Source organism: Chenopodium album, chromosome 13, assembly GCF_948465745.1.
Source record: "Chenopodium album chromosome 13, dcCheAlbu1.1, whole genome shotgun sequence".
Taxonomy (NCBI): Eukaryota; Viridiplantae; Streptophyta; class Magnoliopsida; order Caryophyllales; family Amaranthaceae; genus Chenopodium; species Chenopodium album.
This window is the reverse complement of record NC_137846.1, coordinates 14,644,019-14,664,043: the sequence shown is the minus strand read 5'-3', so window position 1 is coordinate 14,664,043 and position 20,025 is coordinate 14,644,019. Positions and strand designations below refer to the sequence as shown.

The 20,025-nt window shown below is 34.4% G+C and overlaps 3 protein-coding genes across 3 annotated transcripts; 1 reads left to right on the top strand and 2 right to left on the bottom strand.

Annotated features, from left to right (window-relative positions):
* Positions 1-387: 387 nt before the first annotated feature.
* LOC145575266 (uncharacterized) lies at positions 388-1,095 on the bottom strand. The gene has a single exon (XM_081633156.1). It carries the CDS (start codon positions 1,093-1,095, stop codon positions 388-390), a length of 708 nt encoding a protein of 235 aa, XP_081489282.1.
* A 3,644-nt stretch (positions 1,096-4,739) lies between these two features.
* LOC145574622 (ribosome-recycling factor, chloroplastic) lies at positions 4,740-11,092 on the top strand. Its single transcript, XM_081632452.1, has 11 exons — positions 4,740-4,922; positions 5,192-5,342; positions 5,453-5,522; positions 5,646-5,741; positions 5,965-6,062; positions 6,968-7,079; positions 7,841-7,882; positions 9,217-9,273; positions 9,362-9,412; positions 10,303-10,359; positions 10,740-11,092. Exons 2-11 carry the CDS (start codon positions 5,281-5,283, stop codon positions 10,755-10,757), a joined length of 663 nt encoding a protein of 220 aa, XP_081488578.1. The 5' UTR covers positions 4,740-4,922; positions 5,192-5,280; the 3' UTR covers positions 10,758-11,092.
* Positions 11,093-12,927: 1,835 nt separating this feature from the next.
* On the bottom strand, positions 12,928-19,175 carry LOC145576381 (fatty-acid-binding protein 1-like). Its single transcript, XM_081634152.1, has 4 exons — positions 18,692-19,175; positions 16,157-16,406; positions 13,992-14,083; positions 12,928-13,283 (listed from the first exon to the last, which is right to left on the bottom strand). The coding sequence occupies exons 1-4, from the start codon at positions 19,095-19,097 to the stop codon at positions 13,141-13,143; spliced, it is 891 nt and encodes a 296-aa protein (XP_081490278.1). The 5' UTR covers positions 19,098-19,175; the 3' UTR covers positions 12,928-13,140.
* Between the last annotated feature and the right edge of the window lie 850 nt (positions 19,176-20,025).

Sequence of the window (20,025 nt, the reverse complement as noted above, 5' to 3'; positions counted from 1 at the left end):
ATTTCTCTTCATACCTGCAAGAACCTTCCCAAAATTTTCATTTGTTATTAAGTCCCTGATTAATTCATCGAGCAGCCACGATGTCTGGGCGATCTTCAGGCCGCTGCCCCGGATTCAATGCTACGAACTCTCTAATCTCACTCCATGTTGGATTACACGTGAATGTGATGAATAAGTCTGGTGGGCCGGCCCATCTACATATGGCCATTGCATCGTGGTAGTTCTGGACTCGAAATCTGGGGCTATTAGTGAATGATGAAGGTAATACTACACGTTGCCCTATTGAGGCGGGTGATGTATTCCCTCGAGAAACTGCATCTGTTAACCCACGCAGAATTTCCTCTTATTGTGGTTTGATTGAGGCGGACATAATCTAGCCTCACTTCTTCAATGCATGTCAGTGCATCTACTATGAATTGTTGGCGTAGCCTCCCACAATATATGAGAAGTCATTACTTCCTCGCACAATCGATAAGCATAATACTCTCTCATGGTGATTGTTTTCTTTTTCTTTCTAGTTGTGGTCTCAGCATCTTTATGGGGGATGTTAATTCTATAACCATCCTCTCCATAAGGAAACAACAATGGATATTGTAAGGCCATAAAACTGGGGTGGTTCTCTGAGATCCTTCGAAGGCCATAGCTTCTTTCCTCTATGATGACATCTCTAGTACTTTGTTGTGGATCACCTGTTCCAACAATTAATGCCGCGAGCTCCTCTATAGTTGGTAGGTTGTACTCCCTACCATCTTTTGACCGCACACCAATTAGGCGTACTCGAACATTTGGCATTTCAGTGATAGCAAATCGTTCCTTTGCCCTTTTAAACACCTTAGCAAGTTCGTTGTTTTCATAAAGCATGTTTGCAAGACCAGCAACTATTTCGGGATCCAACTCATTGGTGGCATTGCTTGTGAGGGAGTTGATTCTGTTGGCTACCTCATTTTGAGTGTCATAAATATAAAGTTGGGTGAATCTTGGTTGTTCACCAACAGGAGGGAGCAATGAGCCTATCTTGTGATAGTTTTGTCCGTGTAATCTAAAGACATATGGTCCAGGACCTCTATTAACACTTCTGTCAACCCTTCCTCCCATAGATGTGAATGCAAAGATAAAGTTATACGGCCTGATATTCTCCTTGAAATTTTTATTTCAAGTACCTCCATCTGGATTTAAAAGGGTTCTTAAGAATTGAGGTGGATTCTCGAGTTGTGGGAGTTGAATCTTCCCCTTTTGACAACAGATGATGTGCTTAGGGTTGTCAACTGAGCCAACACTCTTCACTCTTTCTTCAATCCAAACCCTTGCACTGCAGTCAACACATTTTCTTGTCGGTGGCCCAAAATTCCATGTTTCTTTGTACTTCCCTGTAATGATATTGATTTTAGTTACATCATATGGCATTGTACATCTAAATAGTTGTAAAAGCATTAAAAGATAGTGGCCTTACTTTGTCGCTCTTTTCTTCCAGAAACGTGTGCATGTATGTTGTTCTCGCTACTACATCCAATTGTTGTTGTAGCTGCATGACATAAAAACTCAAGGTTAATTTCTTGTATACATATTAATAAGCTTTTCACAACACGATTATGCCAATTATGATTATACCTGTTGTTAAGTGGGTGTCAATTTGATTGGCCTGATCGTGCATTTCATTTACTTCTAACTCCACTCTTTGTTTTTGGCGTGATGACTTCGAACATTCACCATTATCAATCCTCCTTTTTTGACAATAAGTTTGAGGGGACCCTTTGGAACCAAGGATGGTACATTGGATGTCAGAAAATAACATATACGAACTCATTAATTGGGGTATTAACTTTGTGCAGTTTCATTTTTTTTTTTGGTATTGTTAGTTTCTGTATGTACCTTCACTTAATGTACTTGATACACTTTGTTGAGATGGTATGTCGCTGGCTAGTGTGGCCCTTACACGGTTTGCCCTTTGCCTTAAAATGTATCGACGTAACAGTCGTGCGTGTCTTGCTTGCCTTGCCTTGTCTATGTCAACAAAACATGAAATGTGAACATATTAAGTGATTCTTATGCTATAAAATTTAGAATAATGAGATTTTTCGTTTGTTTGCCTTCACTCAATATGGTCCTTACTATTTGTTGAGTTTGTAAGTTATTGTCTTGATTTCGTATTGCGGTCCATACTTGGTTTGCCCTTCTTTGCCTAAAAATGTGTCGGCGTAAGAGTCGTGCTTGTCTTGCCTTTTCTATGTCTACCATCACTGCATCAGCATTTTTAACCTGTTAAAATATATATAAACATGTGGCTGGCAGGTTTAATAATACTATGCTTATATATATATATTCAAGGGATCTATTTAACCAAATTGGACTTCTGTCTGCCAAATAGATAATAATAGAGCTATAAAAAAAGGAACATCCCAAAAGTATCTATTCTGATAGTTGTAGGACGAACGATAACTTAGCTAAAATAATAATAAATGTAATCACATACATGAAAGGGTGATAATTGAGCTAGAATTTCACTTGATCAAAAGTGACAATGAGAGATTAGCCAACTATACAGATTAAACAGAGCTTTGTTCATAATACATAGACACCCAAAAGGAAATATATGCATTATATTTTTAAAAAATTGATTTGCATAATAAGAAGAAAGTACCTTAGGCTATTGGAATGAAGTGTCAAGTGTCAACCACTGAAATTAGCCTCAAACAACTCTGCAAATTCCAACATAATAAAATGAAATTAATGAAAATAACAGAACAAATGATGGTTAACCAAATTGGACTTCTGTCTGCCAAGTAGATAATAATAGAGCTAAAAAAAAGGAACATTCCAAAAGTATCTATTCTGATAGTTGTAGGACGAACGATACTTAGCTAACTGCCATGGATTTTAGGAAATGATGAAAGAACTACAATTTTTGAAAAGGTAGTGCAAAACTAAATATAAGAACAACATAATGATAACAATCCTAGAAAATCCCAATAATATAAATTTATTTCTCATTAATTGTCTTATTCTTGTAAAATATATAATCAAACAAATAAAATGGGAAACCATAAAGAGAGATATAATGGATTACAAATAATAAAAAGATAATCTAACTTCTAGGCTTTATATGTTAGTCATAGACAAAACATGTTTAGGTTCTTCACCATGTCCGCAAGCTCGCCCAATTAATGGGGTAGCCTAACTTCTTAGATTCTAATTAGTATCTCTACAAGGTTATCATTTTTATTGCAAACATCCATATACTCTCTCTTCATAGATTCTAATGCAATCTCTTTTTCAACTCGTTTAATGTCTGCAATCCGTCGTTTCTTTCTCTCAAGGCGGATGGCCTCTAAGTTGAAATCTGCTATGTCAAACACGTATAGCTCTTTAAGCTTCGCAATGGCCTTTCTTGTTGCATTTTCAGTTGCAGTTTGCAAGTCCTTTGATGATGTGCACCGTATACTGATTGGTCTCGCCTTTCTATTCATAGAGAAATTGATTTTAACTACATATTTTTGACGGAGGTCCTTATGGTATTGTTTATACAATGGTTGTGGGAGACCATAATACATGATGATGTTTGATAAGAGGGCAGTGAAACTTATATTGAAGATTTTCTTTTGGTTCTCCATGAAGGATATTGGAATTTCCCCTAATAAGTGATGACTCCTGCTATATTCAATTTCAGTGACATGTTGAAAATTATAAAGGTTGGTAAAAAAAATTATAAAGTTCAACAATATGTAGCTAACATATACCTGAGTGCCTGTAGTTGCGACTTATGACCAATTTTTAAACTCATAATAGTAGAAACCATCCAAGCATTAAGTTATGAAAGATTTTTGTTGTTTTACTATCTTCATACTAAATTAAAACATGGTTCTTACTTTGAAAAGTGTTAAAACATACCACTTTACATGCTTCATATTTACTAACATGCCAACTAATTACCATGACTAATATTCTTTTTTTAAGGAAATAAATGTAACACACTATCTAAATTACAAAACTACAATATTTAAGCCCTATGTACTAAGCTTAAACAGTTAAATTATTTTAAAATTATTCACTAACGTGACAGTCTGAAGCCCATAGCTTTCCTTGCTCCCCGCCCCCCAACCCCCCGCGCGAAAAAAATGTAACATCCTTTATAAAAAGGATACACAACTAAACCATCAAAGTTGTTTATGTTTGAGCTAGAATAATAAATGTAATCACATACATGAAAGGGTGATAATTGAGCTAGAATTTCACTTGATCAAAAGTGACAATGAGAGATTAGCCAACTATACAGAATAAACAAAGCTTTGTTCATAATACATAGTCACCCAAAAGGAAATTATGAGTATTCACTTCGGAAGTTGTTGATAGTGGATTATGAGTATTCACTTTGTGAAGGATTTTTTAATTTTTTTCTGAATAAAGATATTAATTGCTATTTTAATAGGGTGAATAAATATAAATGTTGCTATTTTAATAGGGTGAATAAGGTGATAAGGTATGATGATGTGGCAGTTAATGATGTGGTAATTTTGCTGACTTGGCTTAATTAGGGTGAAAAACTAACACGTGGCGGATTTGTAACTCCTTGCATTTGAGTTTTAATAATAATATTGATTGATTGATTGATATTGATATTGATATTGATATTGATTGATATGGTAAAGGATTAGTAATCCATCTTAAGAATAAGAATAAGAATAAGAATTAAAAATACAGTCACTTAATGCTAGTACAAGCTGTCTAAATTTTGAAAACACTTTCTCACTCTCTTATCCGTAGACGTTTGCTCATTGTCTCTCCTCTATAGTCGGACCTCACTACTCTTCTTCTCTCCACTGTCTTACCTCAAAGCTCACCTCTAATGGCGACTTCTTAACTTTCCTCTGCAACTTCCTATCTCCACTCTTTCAGCCGTCGCAACTCCTCTAACATCTCTCTTCAAGGTTCGTTTTCTTCATCAAATTCCTCTCCTTCAATTTTCTACTTCATCTTCAATTCATCATTCAACGATATACTGTACAATTTGTAATTTTGAAAATAATAACCCTAATTCGTTGAATTTCATGTCATTTCTAATTCTGGAATCCATTGAAAACACAAATTGGAAAAAATTTAATTCTTGGGTTTGTGAATTTTGGCTTATTAATGTAAGTATTAGGTATCCTTATTTGATTTTTGAGTATTGATCAATGAATTGGATGATTTTGTATAGGTGTTAGCAATGTGGAATGTAAATTTGCGCAAAACCAAGTTGCAAGAACCAATGTTTCAGTTTGGAGGTCTGCTGCTAACTATGTTGGGATGGATTGTGGTGTGAAGAAGTTTTCTGGGAAGGCTTTTGTTATAAAGCATTTGCCGAACCGGTATGTTTGTCACTTCGGTGTTGAGTCCTTTCGGTTTTTGTTAAAATTTGGGTTAAGAGAATGGAAATAGAATTATTAAGTTTTGATGTACTCTAGTGGTTTTACTGCAGAGCAGGAACTTTTAGGTGTGCAACTATGGAGGAAATCGAAGCTGAAAAGTCGTTGATAGAGACGGATACTGTAAGTTTGCTTCCGGAATTTGAGTTTTGAATGTTACTTGGACTTAGGAATCATTGTTTGCATTATTGTGTATGCGTGTCTAGATGTGGAATTTGATTGTTTGTGAATGTTTTTCTTGTAAAGAAACAAAGGATGGAGAAGACTATTGATACAGTACGCTCAAATTTCAATTCTGTAAGGACAAATCGAGCTAATCCATCAATGTTGGATCGGATAGAAGTACGTTTCGTTGATCTCCCTGCAATATCATATGTTTTGTTAATTCTTGTAGTTCATTTGAAGTAATCGTTGTGGTATGAATGTCTACTCTTAATGTCTTATCTAAATAACTGGGTTCAATGCCTAATATAAGTTTCCTTTTTGATTTTGCAGTTTATTTCTGATTCTAGTTTCTTGCTATTTGAACTTTCCTTTACCTTAGTTGACAAATATGCCTGAACAGGTTGAGTATTACGGAACTCCAGTCAGCTTGAAAAGCATTGCTCAAATAAGTACCCCAGATGCTAGTTCTCTTTTGATTACACCTTATGACAAATCAAGGTATGATTTCTGAAAGTCAAATTCTATTGGCAGTGTGGGTTTTACTTTTTTCTATTGTAATTATATAGGGGACTTTTATGTCGCTGGTGGGTATAGGGGGAAGTTAGCTTGTTGCTTTTATAAATAATGATTGTTATTTTATACTATTCTGACTTAGGCATTATGGAATCACACTCATGTCGTAACAATGATAAGGGTGTTGAATACATTGTACAGCACTTGAAAAGTTGAACTTACCATTGGGCACTTCGTGGCACTGTAATTCACAAGGAAGTTGAGAGAGAGGGCAAAGAAGAGAAGCTTAGAAAAGTGCAATTAACCTAGTGGACTAGATTTGCTACTTTGAGTGCTTTGATTAGGATTAGAGTGTTATATATATGCGTGGATCTAAAAGGATTTAGGGAAATGAATTGGCATCAGCTAAACTAACATATCTTAAATTATGAACTTTTAACTTTCTTCAAATATTTTTGGAGAATGTATATAGTTATGAATTCATGATGTTGATGACAATATATTCATTCTTGGTCCTGTGAATTTTTTTTTGGATGGTGAAATTATATGTACCCTAAAATCGCTTGTCTTGGTTCTGTTCTGAACATTTAAGCTTTGATTAAAAAGATATCCTTTTCTCAAGATTGTGGTTTTTCAATGAGTCTGATGGTGAGGACGAGAGCCTTGTAGCGTATTGAAAGAAAGAGCCTGAAAGTAGTTTCACTTGAAAAAAATTTAATGAATCATCAAATTCTGATATTCAGATGCAAATTTCAACTCTTCTCATTGTTACATTCTTCAATATATGTAATGCTCAATCTGTGTAGTAAACTGAATCCACATAAGTTTTCTTACTCGTACTTAATTTATGTACACGGTCAATAGATCTCACTCGATATTTGTTTTTCCAGCTTGAAGTCAATAGAGAAGGCATTAGTGAGCTCTCAACTTGGTATAACTCCTAGTAATGACGGTGAAGTTATCCGGCTGTCCCTGCCTCCCTTAACTACAGATAGAAGGAAGGTAATCTTCAATAATCTTATATTCTTATACCATAGAGAGAGTCATTTGTTTGGTTATATAAGGCTCAAAGCTGTTAATGAAAACCATGCAGACTTGCTCTGACAAGATTTGGCAATTGCGTGCATAATGATCCATTGAGATACTTTTTTCCTCTTATTAGTACTGCTACTTATCCAATCCTTATATTCTATGTGGAGTGGTGGACTTTGGCACACTATAAAGCCTCTTATAACTTTTATATTAACGTTTTTACTCTGATAAGCTGTCTACTTTGTTGTAAAATGACCTTGGCAAATGGTTATGTGCAGACTCTGGATACAAATTGATAGTCTGCATTTGGGCATTTTAGGGTATAAGAAATAAGTTGAAAGGAAATAGATATTATAAGGAACAAAATGCGGTATGATGTTTCACTATTCATATCTGGCCCTCCCGAACAAAGCTGAGAATGTATTGTATATCACACTTTACATATGTCATTCCACTTCATGCCCTCTGGTATCAATCAATGGTTCAATTAAACTAAATTTTTCCCCAATATTAGTGTTGTTAATGCTTTATGCTAAGTAACACCTTCACTTTTATCCAATCATTACAATATAAACAGTGACCAGATATAAATCAATTTCAGTAGATAAACTGAGTGAATTTTCTTCTTAGAAGCTGGCTTTATAATTTATATCTACACTGCTCATTTCATACTAGTTTCTTGGAATATTTTATTTGACCTCAGTATTAAAATTCTTGCATCTCTGTTGCAGGAGCTTTCAAAAGTTGTTTCTAAACTCGCAGAAGAAGGAAAGGTTTGTTTTCATCTAGTAATTTTTTTTTATTCCTTTCTTTTTGGTATTAATTTTTAAAAATAAAAATCCAAAGCTCGATAAGTAGTACTGACAGCTCATTATTAGATGAGCAGCTGGTCAGTAGCCTAAATCTGAAACTTTGGCTCTAGTCTCTACTACATCTTCTAGGGAAATGCTTTATTTGTATCCCTTGTCAATACCCTGCATACCTGTGCTGATGGGCTGACCATGTTTGCATAAACCAGCTAATCAGCAATTGAACTTCTGATGGTTTAATGTTAGGCCTTATGTTGATCAGAAGAAGCCATTTGTATTGCATTTATTCTTTAATAGTGGAATTTAATAGTTTGACACATGTAGGCTTCTGTATGCATTAATGCATTATCAGTTAGAAAGGAATTGTGGCTTAAATGTCTAGGTAGTCTAGATGCTTCTCCCATTTATGTGAGCCTGCGTCTCGCGGGTTTTATTGAGATTGAGAGGTTAGTGAGGATTCAGCAATCCCCACAATTGTAAAATGTTCCCACAAAAATTTTGTTGAAGGTCACCCCATAAATGTAAAAACACACTTGGTAATTGATTTAATGAATTACTTCCTCTGTTTCTCTATAGTTGCAACATACACTGTATCACGGTATTTAAGAAAAGTGGACCTTACATAATAATATAATACACTTAAAATGGGGTTAAGAGGTTGTTAGGATTATAATCAAGTGGGCCATGAGCTATAAAGGTGATAGTACAATTTTCACCTTCAAAACCTTCCTTTTATAGTGTGTTGTAACTATTGTGACATTTTCATTTTAGGAAGTTTTGCAACTATAAAGAAACGGAGGAAGTATAAGTTTCATCGTTCACAGACAAGATTCATTATAAAGCATGGGATTCTGGCAAATTCTTTGTAAAGTTGACTTGCATAAGACCCCCGCCAACCAAAAAAAAAAAAAAAGAATAATTTAAAAAAAAAAGTGAATAATTTTTGTAGAATTGATTCTGCAATCTGCATTGATGCATAAGCATAACTGAGTTTAGGGTTTTAAATTGTCTTTACAAATTATACAATTTTATTCTTGCATACTAGCTGATCTGCATGCTTGTGGACTTTGCTCTATAGATGAGATAAAAAGAGCCAAGCTTCAGCTGACCTTCCTATTAGCATAGATAATTTAAAATCAGAGCTTAATCCAACATTGTAGTAAGTAACTCTACATCTTGAGATCTGCAGCTTGGTATATCACTCTTTTATACAGCACTCTGAGATATGTTGTAGTTTGATCATTTTTCTGGTGGCAAACTAACAAGTGGTTGTTCTCTTGCAAAATTTGTTCTCATAGGTTGCAGTTAGGAACATAAGAAGAGATGCTCTGAAGGCTTATGAAAAACTTGAGAAGGTGTTGATCTTTTAATCAGTAATTCTGTAATTTTGACTTTATGTGAATGTTCACTGAAATTTCTTTGTCTCTGTCTTTGTCTTCACAGGAGAAAAAACTATCAGAAGACAACGTGAAAGACCTATCTGCTGATCTACAGGTAATACTAGGCTTCACAACTTTACAATTGATGCATTTAACCAAGTGGTGTTTATGACTGGGCCTTGTGTGTTTGGGGGTGTGGGGGCAGGAGGTTGTCTGATTGATCTTACACGTCAATACGTCATCCATGTGACTTAGGGGCAAGAAGCTGGCAGGTTTTTATATGGATAAGAACTTTTAAGATGACCTTTTAGAAAGCCAATGGATAATGTAGTCATGTAGCTGATCTATCTGGGAAGATGAGGTTTGGTTTGTACTTGGTTGCTATATTTTAAATATGAAGATATACGAAGTTCTGAATAAATGGTCAACTCAAGAAAGAAAATACTACCTTTGTTTCATATTATTTGCTACAAAGGGGTATTTTATTTGTGAGACATAAAATATTCCTTCGTTGCAAATTATATCAAACGGAGTAAGTAACTGTATGAGGTGGTAGGATTTCTTCTCTCTCATGCATATAATATATACATGTAAACCCAGTCAAAAAAAAAAAAAGGAAGTATATACATGTGAATGTAAATGTAAATGCTAGATCATCTGCATTGTGAAAGTTTTGGGCTTGGCTATATCTGGTCTAACAGCTTTGATGCATTGGGGTGAGATGGTGCTCACGATATATGTGCAATTATTCAATACCTGCCAACCGATGTAGTATATTGTGGCAAAAATTATCAACAAGCAGTGTTGCTCAAATAAAAATCATAGACTTTAGGCTGTTTAAAAAACAGAAAACTCATTTAGATAGTTTTTTTTTTTTTTTTTTTTTTTTTTTTTCAAAAAGTGGAGTAGTTCTAGGCAGTTAAAAAAATGTGCTACCTTTAGTATACCCTTTTTTGATATTTTTGGAGAGGACTTAGCCACTGGATTTATATTGTTTTATTACAGAAGCTGACTGATGAGTACATGAAGAAGGTTGAGTCTATCTACAAGCAGAAAGAACAGGTACTGAGTGAAATCTTTCTTGATTGTGATTTATAGTAGTCAGAAACAGGTCTAATTAAATTTACTCTTTTTCATATGCATGTGATGCTCTCTTTTGTAAGGAATGAGCCTAACCGCACAAGCGTTTATTACTCTCTTATTTTTTCTTGGGTCGAAATCTTATTACTTTTGTTTAAATGGAATTATGAGGAAATTAACCTGTTAAATGTGATTAAAGCTGTTCTTAATTCACTGAGATTGTCGCTCTCAGTCCTCATGCTCTTGAGTTTGAATTAGCTTCACAATTTCATTGGTTACATATACATGAAATGTAAACAAAATTTATTTCTTTAATATTTTGTCCTTTCATATGATGATTTTGATTCATATTTTCTTTTCAGGAGTTGATGAAAGTCTAAGAGACTAAAAGCTGAAATATATGTAGCTTTGCAAACGTTAAAACCGTGGCTCCAATGTCCTTAATGGTAAAATATGATGCTAGAGCTTTCCTTGGCGGTTTCTTTTGTGAATAGCACTTAAATTTCTCGAAAATAGGTTTTGATTTATCAAACCTTGATAGAAATGGACTACTCTGATTATCATGTTTGTAATAGGGTCTAGTGGAATTTTTTTTTTTTTCTTTTTTTTTTTTTTTGTTGGAAGATTCAGTGGAAGATGATAACCACTTTAAACAGTTGAAAAATTTGCTCATACATACTTGATAAAGCTTGTAAATGTGTCTCTTCTTGTGTAATGGCTGCCGTATACTGTGTAGTTCAGTTGCCCTATTAATCTGTTATAGCAAATTAGCAATATTGGTAGATTGCTTATCATTTGGCACTTAATTATTATTTCGGTCAGGTCAAAAGTTGATTTTTATACTTCTTTACGGCGACTTAAGGATATGGCTTTAATCAATATGAAAATTAAGTTTTTTGGTCAGTTAGTATTAGAATGTAACAGTGGGGATCCCAAAAGTTCTAGTGCTATCTCAGCCCAAGTTTTGAAATCTGCTAGTGCTAGGTGCCTATGTTACGCAACGCACACTTGTTGATGGTGCTTTTATTGAAGATGGTCAAGTCTCCTCCCTCTCTCTTTGTATTGTCTGAAAGTTCAAATTTCATTAAGTTGAAATAAGACTTTATGTTTAAAGATCTTAGATAGCAAATATAGATTGTTACAGAAACAGAGGGTCAAGTGAAATAGCAGCACAACAGGGCAAGGTGGAGACTGGAGAGAACTATATAGGAACTTTGTCATCCATAGTATTCCATACATGTACGCATGAGTACCTTGCTGGTATTGAACGCCTTCAATGCTATATTTCCGACTAATATCTTTAACAATGGAAGTTTCTCAGTAGGCCTAGTTAAACGGAGGGTGCCCCAGTTGATCTATTTGATGGACGAAATACGTAGATCTAATAGTGGTGTCATATGCCGAATCATATAGAAATTATGAGTATAATACGTAGATCTAATGGAAATTTGATTTATTACAAGTATGAGTATATAGCCAACTTATGATTTATTATACTCATGTCGAATCATATAGAACTAAAGTAAAATGAGAGGCATTTCAAACGGCTAACAATGAGTCTCGTTTGGGGTGTTTAACAGGCTAATAGGGGTGAGAATGTCATTTCGTTGCAAAATTAAAGACAGTTGTCAAATGATACCACTAAATTTCAATGGTATAAAATACACTCTCAGTGGTAGTAGTTCCCACAATTTTTTCTCTATTTTGCAGGTTAATTTACATCTGGCAAGAAAGAGTGAGACCCACACCACCTTTTTTCACTTTTCCTTTCTCTTCTTTGTACCTTTTTACACTTGTTGTGTGGCTCACAAGTCACAACCCTTCATTTGCACTTCCTCGTAATATGAAGGCTAGCATTACTTGACTCTGTATACATAAGCTTCCTCCTCCTTCCCCAATCTCCACCCACCTTCCACTGACACCACCATTTTCAACACCAAATTCTTCGTGTCCATCTTCCACCATCATCTTCTTGGTCTCCATCCTCCACTAACGTCACTACCATCTTTGGCTGCTTAACGAAAACCCTATGAAAAATGAGTTAAATGTCTCAAATGGGTAGGACCACCGTAGGGGTGACCATGTCTTCCATTGAAGCTGCCATTGAGCTTGATTTTCTCCATCTCTATTGTTGCTTTACACTCCCAAGTAACATTTGTTCACATCCATTTACTTATCAAGCATATGTGGCAACTTGTCTAACTCAACCTATCGAATTTATAGCAATACCCCCTTAAGAATTCATGACAATGTCGGTTTTACACTGTTGAAATCTGTCATATGGAAATCAAATAGATCAACTTGTATTATATAAAATAAAAGAACAATTAGAGGGCAAACAGAGACTGAGGATTGATGATACAGTTCCATCTTAGACTCGTGCCTAGCAAATTTTATTAGTAATCATTGTTATAGACAAGCTAATAAAGAGATGAACTGCATAGTGAAACACCGACATCAATGCCTTTCTTCCATTTTTCAGTTTGTATTCCTTCACTAAACTCTAGGGTATGTTTATTTCCAAATTGAAAAGAGAAGAAAAGATGGAAGTATGCACTTGACACTCAAATTACATTTATTTACACAAATGTGCAAATATTATTGGTACAATCTACACTATGATACAAATATAAGTAGTGGGAGATTTGGGTAGAGTTGACACCCCAGGTACCACAGCTTACCAGGGTGCTTCTAATAGAGAAACATCTAGATAAATACTCGCATTTTGCAACCAAACTTGGTATCACACTCTATCCCACTGTGTTAGTTCTTCTCAAAGACACTCGCCAACTTGTGCATTACATGCTCTTTTGCTTGTCGATCAAATGGATCTTCACCAATGTATAAATCCAGTACTGATTGACAAAGAAGTTTGCTCTCAATGCTCCCCACCTCATCTCCGTTAACTGCAAAAGTTCAAACATATATTTGTGCAAGTACAAACAAAATATCTAACTCAGCAATCATACTTTTATGCAATATCAGTGTAACTACTCACTTTTTTTTTTTTTTTTTTTTTTTCAGGAAGCTCAACTACTCACTTTGTTTCTTTTTATTTGTTACATTTTGACTTTTACGGTCTCCAAAGCACATTTTTGACCACGAACATGTTCAATAGGATATGTGAAAATTAGATATTTTAAAATTTAATTTCAATACAAATCTAACAATATTCCACTTGATATGGTTTTGATCTTTATAAATTTTGTAGTCAAAGTTTTTAAAGTTGACCACACGTCAAAACGTAACAAATAAAAAGAAACACAGAGAGTGGTATATAACCATTTCACAACATGCTTATTGGACAGATGAAATAACATACTACCTCCGTTTCATATTTTTTGCAACTTTGGGGTATTATTTGTGAGATATAAAATATTCCAAAGTTGTAAAAAACATGAAACGGAGGTAGTAAAAAAAACCCATTCTCTTACCTTAAATGTATATAGCCCCTCTCATATTCAGTTCCATATAGGAGTAATGGCTTCTTAAATAAACTTGCTACGCACAATATTTATACTAATGAATGACAATACCACAAGACTGAAATCAGCTGATGCTGTACAGGTGTACCCCAACCATTCCTCAAGTACACAGAGAGAGAGAGAGCTTACTTTTTGTGCGAAGCACATGACCATGCTCCCTGGACAATTCTATAACAGAACCCTTTGGTATTTTCATTTCATCTTTGAACTGAGAAGTAAATCTGCAACGAACCATATGTCAGCTCAATCATGCTCAATTGATAATGCGTTCCTTACATTATAGAAAATCTCAACTCCATTTTGGTCCTTGTTTATAATTTACTTCCTCTATTCCATTTTAGATGACAAATTCAATTTAGGCTTGGACATTGAGTTGATTAAAAAGGAATACGCGTCGACTAAAAAATAACTTCCCAAAAAGGAATACGTGTCATAAAAAAATAAAAAAAAATAAAAAAAAAATAAAAAAAAGAGGTAGTATAATTTTCTTGGCCATTGAGTTATTATTTTTATCAACTTCTTCAAAATCTACCAACTATGTGCTCCATTATAAACATAATAATCTACAAGGGGATTAAGTACTCATAACCCTATCAGTTGGACCAAGACTCTGTGAGGTGTAATAAACGCACATGCCCTACCATCAAAGCCACTTAATACTCTGCTTTCATGATGGTCAAAAGTAAAAACCTTCTGGTTGACAAATGCTTTATCCATAGCATATATAAATTACCCTACTGCTCAATGGATTTCAAAAGGTTTACAGCATTTATTGAGCAGAGATAATCTCCTTTGAAAATTGTACAATTATTTTTACTTTAACACTCTTAAATAAATAGCACTTTGAATTAACTGTCCTCCAAGAAAGTTGACTTATATAGTTATATATGAAGTACTTACTCTGTTTCTTTATAGTAACACACCATTTTGGCACGGCAGTTTAAGAGAGACATTAGAGTATTAGACTAAATTAAATAATCTTAACATTGATTTTAAAGAGAAAGAGTTAAGTTGTTATGGTTTAAATTTTTTAGATTAATCCATCCACTTACCTTCTCTATTCCCTTCCTTAAATAGAACGATAAGAAGGTGTATTGCAATTATAAAGAAACGGAGGAGGTACATAAATAAGAAAGCACAAAAAGTAAGCAAGATTTATGTATGGCATAGAATAAGTAACTACCAAGTCTTGAAGCTAAAGTTAAGATGTCCTCATCCAGTCATCTGCCCAAATTTCCTTGTGCAACAACTTAGGGTTAGATGAATAGATGCACAAGAAGCTGTAATGGGCCAGTACCAGATTGCACCATTGATCACAGGATGATGGTGCACCCAACTTTCCTCGCACAACAATTTGTAGTAAGGTGCAGAAGGGCAGAGTTGTAATGTACCAATGCTAGATGGCAGTATGGCACCATGGCCTACGAGATAGTGGTGCTGTGCACTGATGAAGTAGGATGGCAGTGAAACAATGTGAGGTTGAGGTATAGCGTGGGAGGAGGAAAGAAGAAGGAATGAATTTGATATGACACGTAAAATTCAATCAGAAAATGTCCTTTATTGTTCACAATGAAAGTCGCTAAATTTTTTCGGAAAGTTTTGTTCAAGTTGTTAAGAGTTAGAATTACATACACTACAAAGTTAATACAAAGTAAAAGATTTTCCAAAGTTAAATCTGAAAATTTTGACAAAGATTCACCAAAATGTCCCATTATACTCTTTAGAATTGTCCTCAATTTTGACTTATTATTCTGAATACATAGGAGCTTTCCATAATGCTACAGCTACTCAGCCATTGACTTGTTAGAATGCTGCCGCAATTTTGTGCAGCATCAAAATGGTTGTTTATCATACTAAAGAAAAATGAAATATGAAGCAGTGAACTTTTATGAAGAGCAGGACAGGCGGCAGAAAGAAAAAAAGGAATGGATGAATAAAGTTGAGTGATTAGGCCAAAAATAAAGAGCAATTGAAAATGGTGAAACTATAAGAGTATATGACTTCAAACAAATTGTTATACATAGTAAAAATTGATTGGTGGAATAAGGCAAATAGTCACAAAAAATAATGTTATAAGGTACAGAGTAAACAGTATTGTTTGAATTTATAGTCCCAAACAGAAGTTTATGCCTAAACATCAGGTAGTAAGCATAAAAATTGACATAAATTAAAGCTGGCAAATCTAAGATATGATTAGAAGATGGAAAGAGTGCGCTAGAGCCTCTGAATTGTAGAAGCTTCAAAAGCATACCAAACACATTGTAATAGATTTTGAAATTGACTAACTGAGTTACCTGTGAAGCAATTCTTTGTTAGCATCCACCCCAAACTTCTGAAGTCTGCTTCCTACCGACTCTTCAAAAGCACTCCGCACAGATCGTATGCTCAATCTAGAATATAATATTTGTAGTCTCACAGTCAAATTTACATCACTTTCCAGCAGAGCTTCAGTGAAACCCTTATTGTCTTTCAGATCAGAAGCAGAATATTCCCCGTACTTATCCTTCAGATTCTTCTGCACATCATCTTCATCAGCATATACACCTGTCCATAACAAAAAAATAAAAAGATAAAAAAATAAAAATAAAAAAATTTAATTAAATTAAAATTTAATTATTAAAAATATCATGTAGCTAATTTCACTGATTACTTCCACTCTTGATTACCTGTGCAACTGTACTGATTTGACCATCTTTGTTAAAAAATTCAGGAAGAAATCAGTTTGACATACATGTATGTTTACATCACATGGTGATGCTACGGAATACAATAAGGCTATTGCCGCTATTCCAATGTCTTTTAACAGTCATGCACAACAATTAGGGGATTGTAAGATTATTGTATCGAAATTTAAAGATCATTACTAATATTTCAGTAGAGGAGGTCTATGTTTATATCTGGGATTGATCAATCTCACACACATGAATCATAAATTTGTTCACTGTTCATGTGTGTGAGATTGATCAATCTCGGATATAAACAAAGACTTTCTCTAATTCATTAGGATTTTAAAGTAAAAGTAATGTTGCAGCATAGAGTATTTAATAGAACTTTGTCTTGGAGTAGGCATCATTCTTGGTCAGATAGCACTTTGGCTGTTGAAGAACACAAAGGTAAGGCCTTAATGGAACACCAAGATCCATAACAAGACCCTGGAACCATGTACCTCTTTTATACCTTCATAATCTGCTCTAGTTGTAGATAATGCAACCTAAGGTAGCAAGATGCCTTCCAACAGAACACGAAATGAAGATATAACTGGATAGTGATCTTCAACAGTCAAGATAGCCTCCATAGCCAAAATCATCGAAGCCAACATAACTAGAAGTTAATAAGGTATGTCAAAGTCTAGCCCCAGATTTGTAGTTTCTTAAAGGACAAAAGGTTCTATTTAATACTTCCTCTGTCTCAAATTAGTTGCTCCATTCACTTTTCACAACATCTAGGATTCAAATTTGACCATACATGAATGCAAAAATTATAAAAAAAAAAGTTAATATATTGAAAGTACATGTTAAGACAAATCTAACAATTTCCCATATGATAATACCTTGTGTAATTTCTTATATCGTAGTGCATAAATTTTAGTCAAATTGATATTCTTTATATTTAAAAAGTCAAATGGAGCAAAAAATTTGAGATTGAGGGAGTAGCGTTACAATGCTCTATTCCAGGATTATTGTACATATAACAGCTCACCATGCTTATAGAAAATGCAAGATTAGTCTAGAACAGACTATGTCATACATAAGACTATCAATTGCACTAACTTATTGGGTGATTAAACACTAATCTATGGAAAAGATGCATCTTTGCTGCACAAAATCCTATATCTCAAACTCCTTGATGAATGATGAGTTGAGATTAAAGTTGTAGATTAATCACTCACATTTAAATTAAGCGCCCTCCTTTGGTAGCTCAACAATGGAAGGAGCATTGGAATGCTCTTAAATGAACCTTCGTCATTTAAACTACAAATCTGGGATTACTATTGGCACTTACTGTTATTCAGCCCAAAATATGTTAGTATGTTACTACATTTGTAACTTTGTAAGAGGATATGTTTAGGTGGAAGAGGCTTCTCCACTTTTCTTGGCATACGTTTTTCCTTCTCATCCTCTACAACCTATATAAGATGTTGGGAAATTTTATGGGCATCCGAGAATCCAACTACTTGAGTACACAAAAGTGTTCTCTTTCTCCATAAACAATTCATTGAGAGCTCCTTTGTGAGTTGATATACAATCATTGTGAGAGATGTATTTTACTCGCCTTATAAATTTGGGATTTTTGTATCATAATAATTTTCATGTAGTGAATATTTTGGCAGCTCAAATTCGTGGGATTTTTACTTAAGGTTTTTCCTCATGTTAATTATTGAGCATCCTTTATTGCTTTCTTGCATTTATTTTCTAGTTAATTTGTCGAATGACTAAGTTTTCGTAATGCTCAATACCTCAGCACATAATTCAGCACAATATCTTAAAATTCCAGAACTTTTTCCAAAGAAAGAAAGGCATCTTCTTTTGTTGCACCCAATTCTAAAGCTTTTTCCAAGGAAAGAAAGGCATCTTTTTTTTATTGCACCCTCAATTAATCATAAAATGTTCCCAACTTAGAATAACTAATCCTACTACCTTAATCATAATTTAGTAAGAAATTACAATTAACCCACTAAATCAAACAATCAAGAATCAATCATAAATTAAAATTTAACAATGGGGTTTCAAAAATCATAAATAGTAACTAGTAATGATAATTGAACAAAATCACACAAAAATCATAAAATTAACCAGAAAAATCAAAGAAAACAGTTTTAAGAAGTATACCAAAAGCATAAACATCAATGTTCTTAAGCCCAAACAAACTCTTCCTCCTCAATCCAATACCCAGCAATGTCTGTGAATCCTTAACAATGGAAGGAAACAAAACCCCGGTTTTTGGTTCAGTGACATCAGGAGGGGTGACGTCAGAGGAGAGAGAAAGACAACCCCAGAAAGGAGAAGAGGAAGAAGGAGCATTTGGGGTAAAGGGAAGATGGGTGAGTAAGAAATCAAGTGTATTTTGAATAATTGGGTGTTTGTCAGAATTTTGAGTGATAGCAATGCCGGCGCAAGCGCCGGCAATGGAGGCGCCGGCTGCAGTGAAAAGGCGGAGGGAAGTGGCGGAGGAGGCGGAGGGTTTGGGATTGAATGGCGGAGGGAACGATGAGAAGGGGAAGCGCAATGATCCCATAGTTGTTGGGCGCAAATGCTAGGAGTAGTACTTCCTTGCTTTGTCAATGTGTTACTTTGTGAGTTTGTGTCAAATGCTATGCATAACCAATGCTCACTTAAATGCATTTTTAATTTGGGCCGTTTTCTCTTTACTTTATTACAAAGTAATTATTAGAGATGACAAGTGGGTATAATTTCACAAATTTGGAACTGAATTTATCTTACTCGAAGCGGCTATGGGTGTGACCTTAGTGAGTTGTAGAGCAATATGGATATAAAAAGTCATGTCTGTCATGGGTAGTGAGTAGTTGATAGATTTGAAATCATACGTGTCCTATATCTAACTAACCCATCATGTATCTACCTGCACACTCTTCAATCTTCATACCATCTGTTTGACTTATATGATGGTCCACAACAATTTAAAAAGATGGATATATATATATATACAGGTAATGGATATCAACTTGAATGATAAAAGCAGACATGGATTTAGATTTATAATCACTTAGGTGGGTACGAATGTTTGAATACATACCCATCATGGATAATGGGTGGTACTGGGTATCGAAACTTTAAGTGAGATGGGGAAAAGGAGGTAACCACACCCATACCGCCCATTTGATATCCTTATTTATTAGTCACTCCATTTGTAAATTAAAGTCATATTTGCCCTTTGCACACGTAATAAAAATAAATAGATAGTTCATGTAATCTAGCTTATTGATTATTAAATGAGATTAATAACAAGAAATAGTATGTTCTTTTTATCATTTAATTTAATTAATTATAGATATCTACTCCCTCCGTCCCTTACTGATAGTCCCTTATGACCAATTTTAAGTCCCAAAATGATTCCATTTGATTTTTTCAAGTACCATTAATATCATTTTTTTATCAAAATTCTCTCCAATTTACAATAATATTTGTGCAAATTTAACATTCAC

What these genes read in the sequence shown, in the direction of transcription:
- LOC145576381 (XM_081634152.1), bottom strand. Translation starts at nt 19,097, where the DNA reads ATGGGATCATTGCGCTTCCCCTTCTCATCGTTCCCTCCGCCATTCAAT. An exon ending in CATTGATGTTTATGCTTTTG is followed by an intron (nt 16,407 to 18,691) that starts GTATACTTCTTA and finishes TGTTATGGACAG; the next exon opens with GTGTATATGCTGATGAAGAT. An exon ending in AACAAAGAATTGCTTCACAG is followed by an intron (nt 14,084 to 16,156) that starts GTAACTCAGTTA and finishes GGTTCGTTGCAG; the next exon opens with ATTTACTTCTCAGTTCAAAG.
- LOC145574622 (XM_081632452.1), top strand. Translation starts at nt 5,281, where the DNA reads ATGGATTGTGGTGTGAAGAAGTTTTCTGGGAAGGCTTTTGTTATAAAG. An exon ending in ATAAAGCATTTGCCGAACCG is followed by an intron (nt 5,343 to 5,452) that starts GTATGTTTGTCA and finishes GTTTTACTGCAG; the next exon opens with AGCAGGAACTTTTAGGTGTG. An exon ending in CGTTGATAGAGACGGATACT is followed by an intron (nt 5,523 to 5,645) that starts GTAAGTTTGCTT and finishes TTTCTTGTAAAG; the next exon opens with AAACAAAGGATGGAGAAGAC.
- LOC145575266 (XM_081633156.1), bottom strand. Translation starts at nt 1,095, where the DNA reads ATGGGAGGAAGGGTTGACAGAAGTGTTAATAGAGGTCCTGGACCATAT.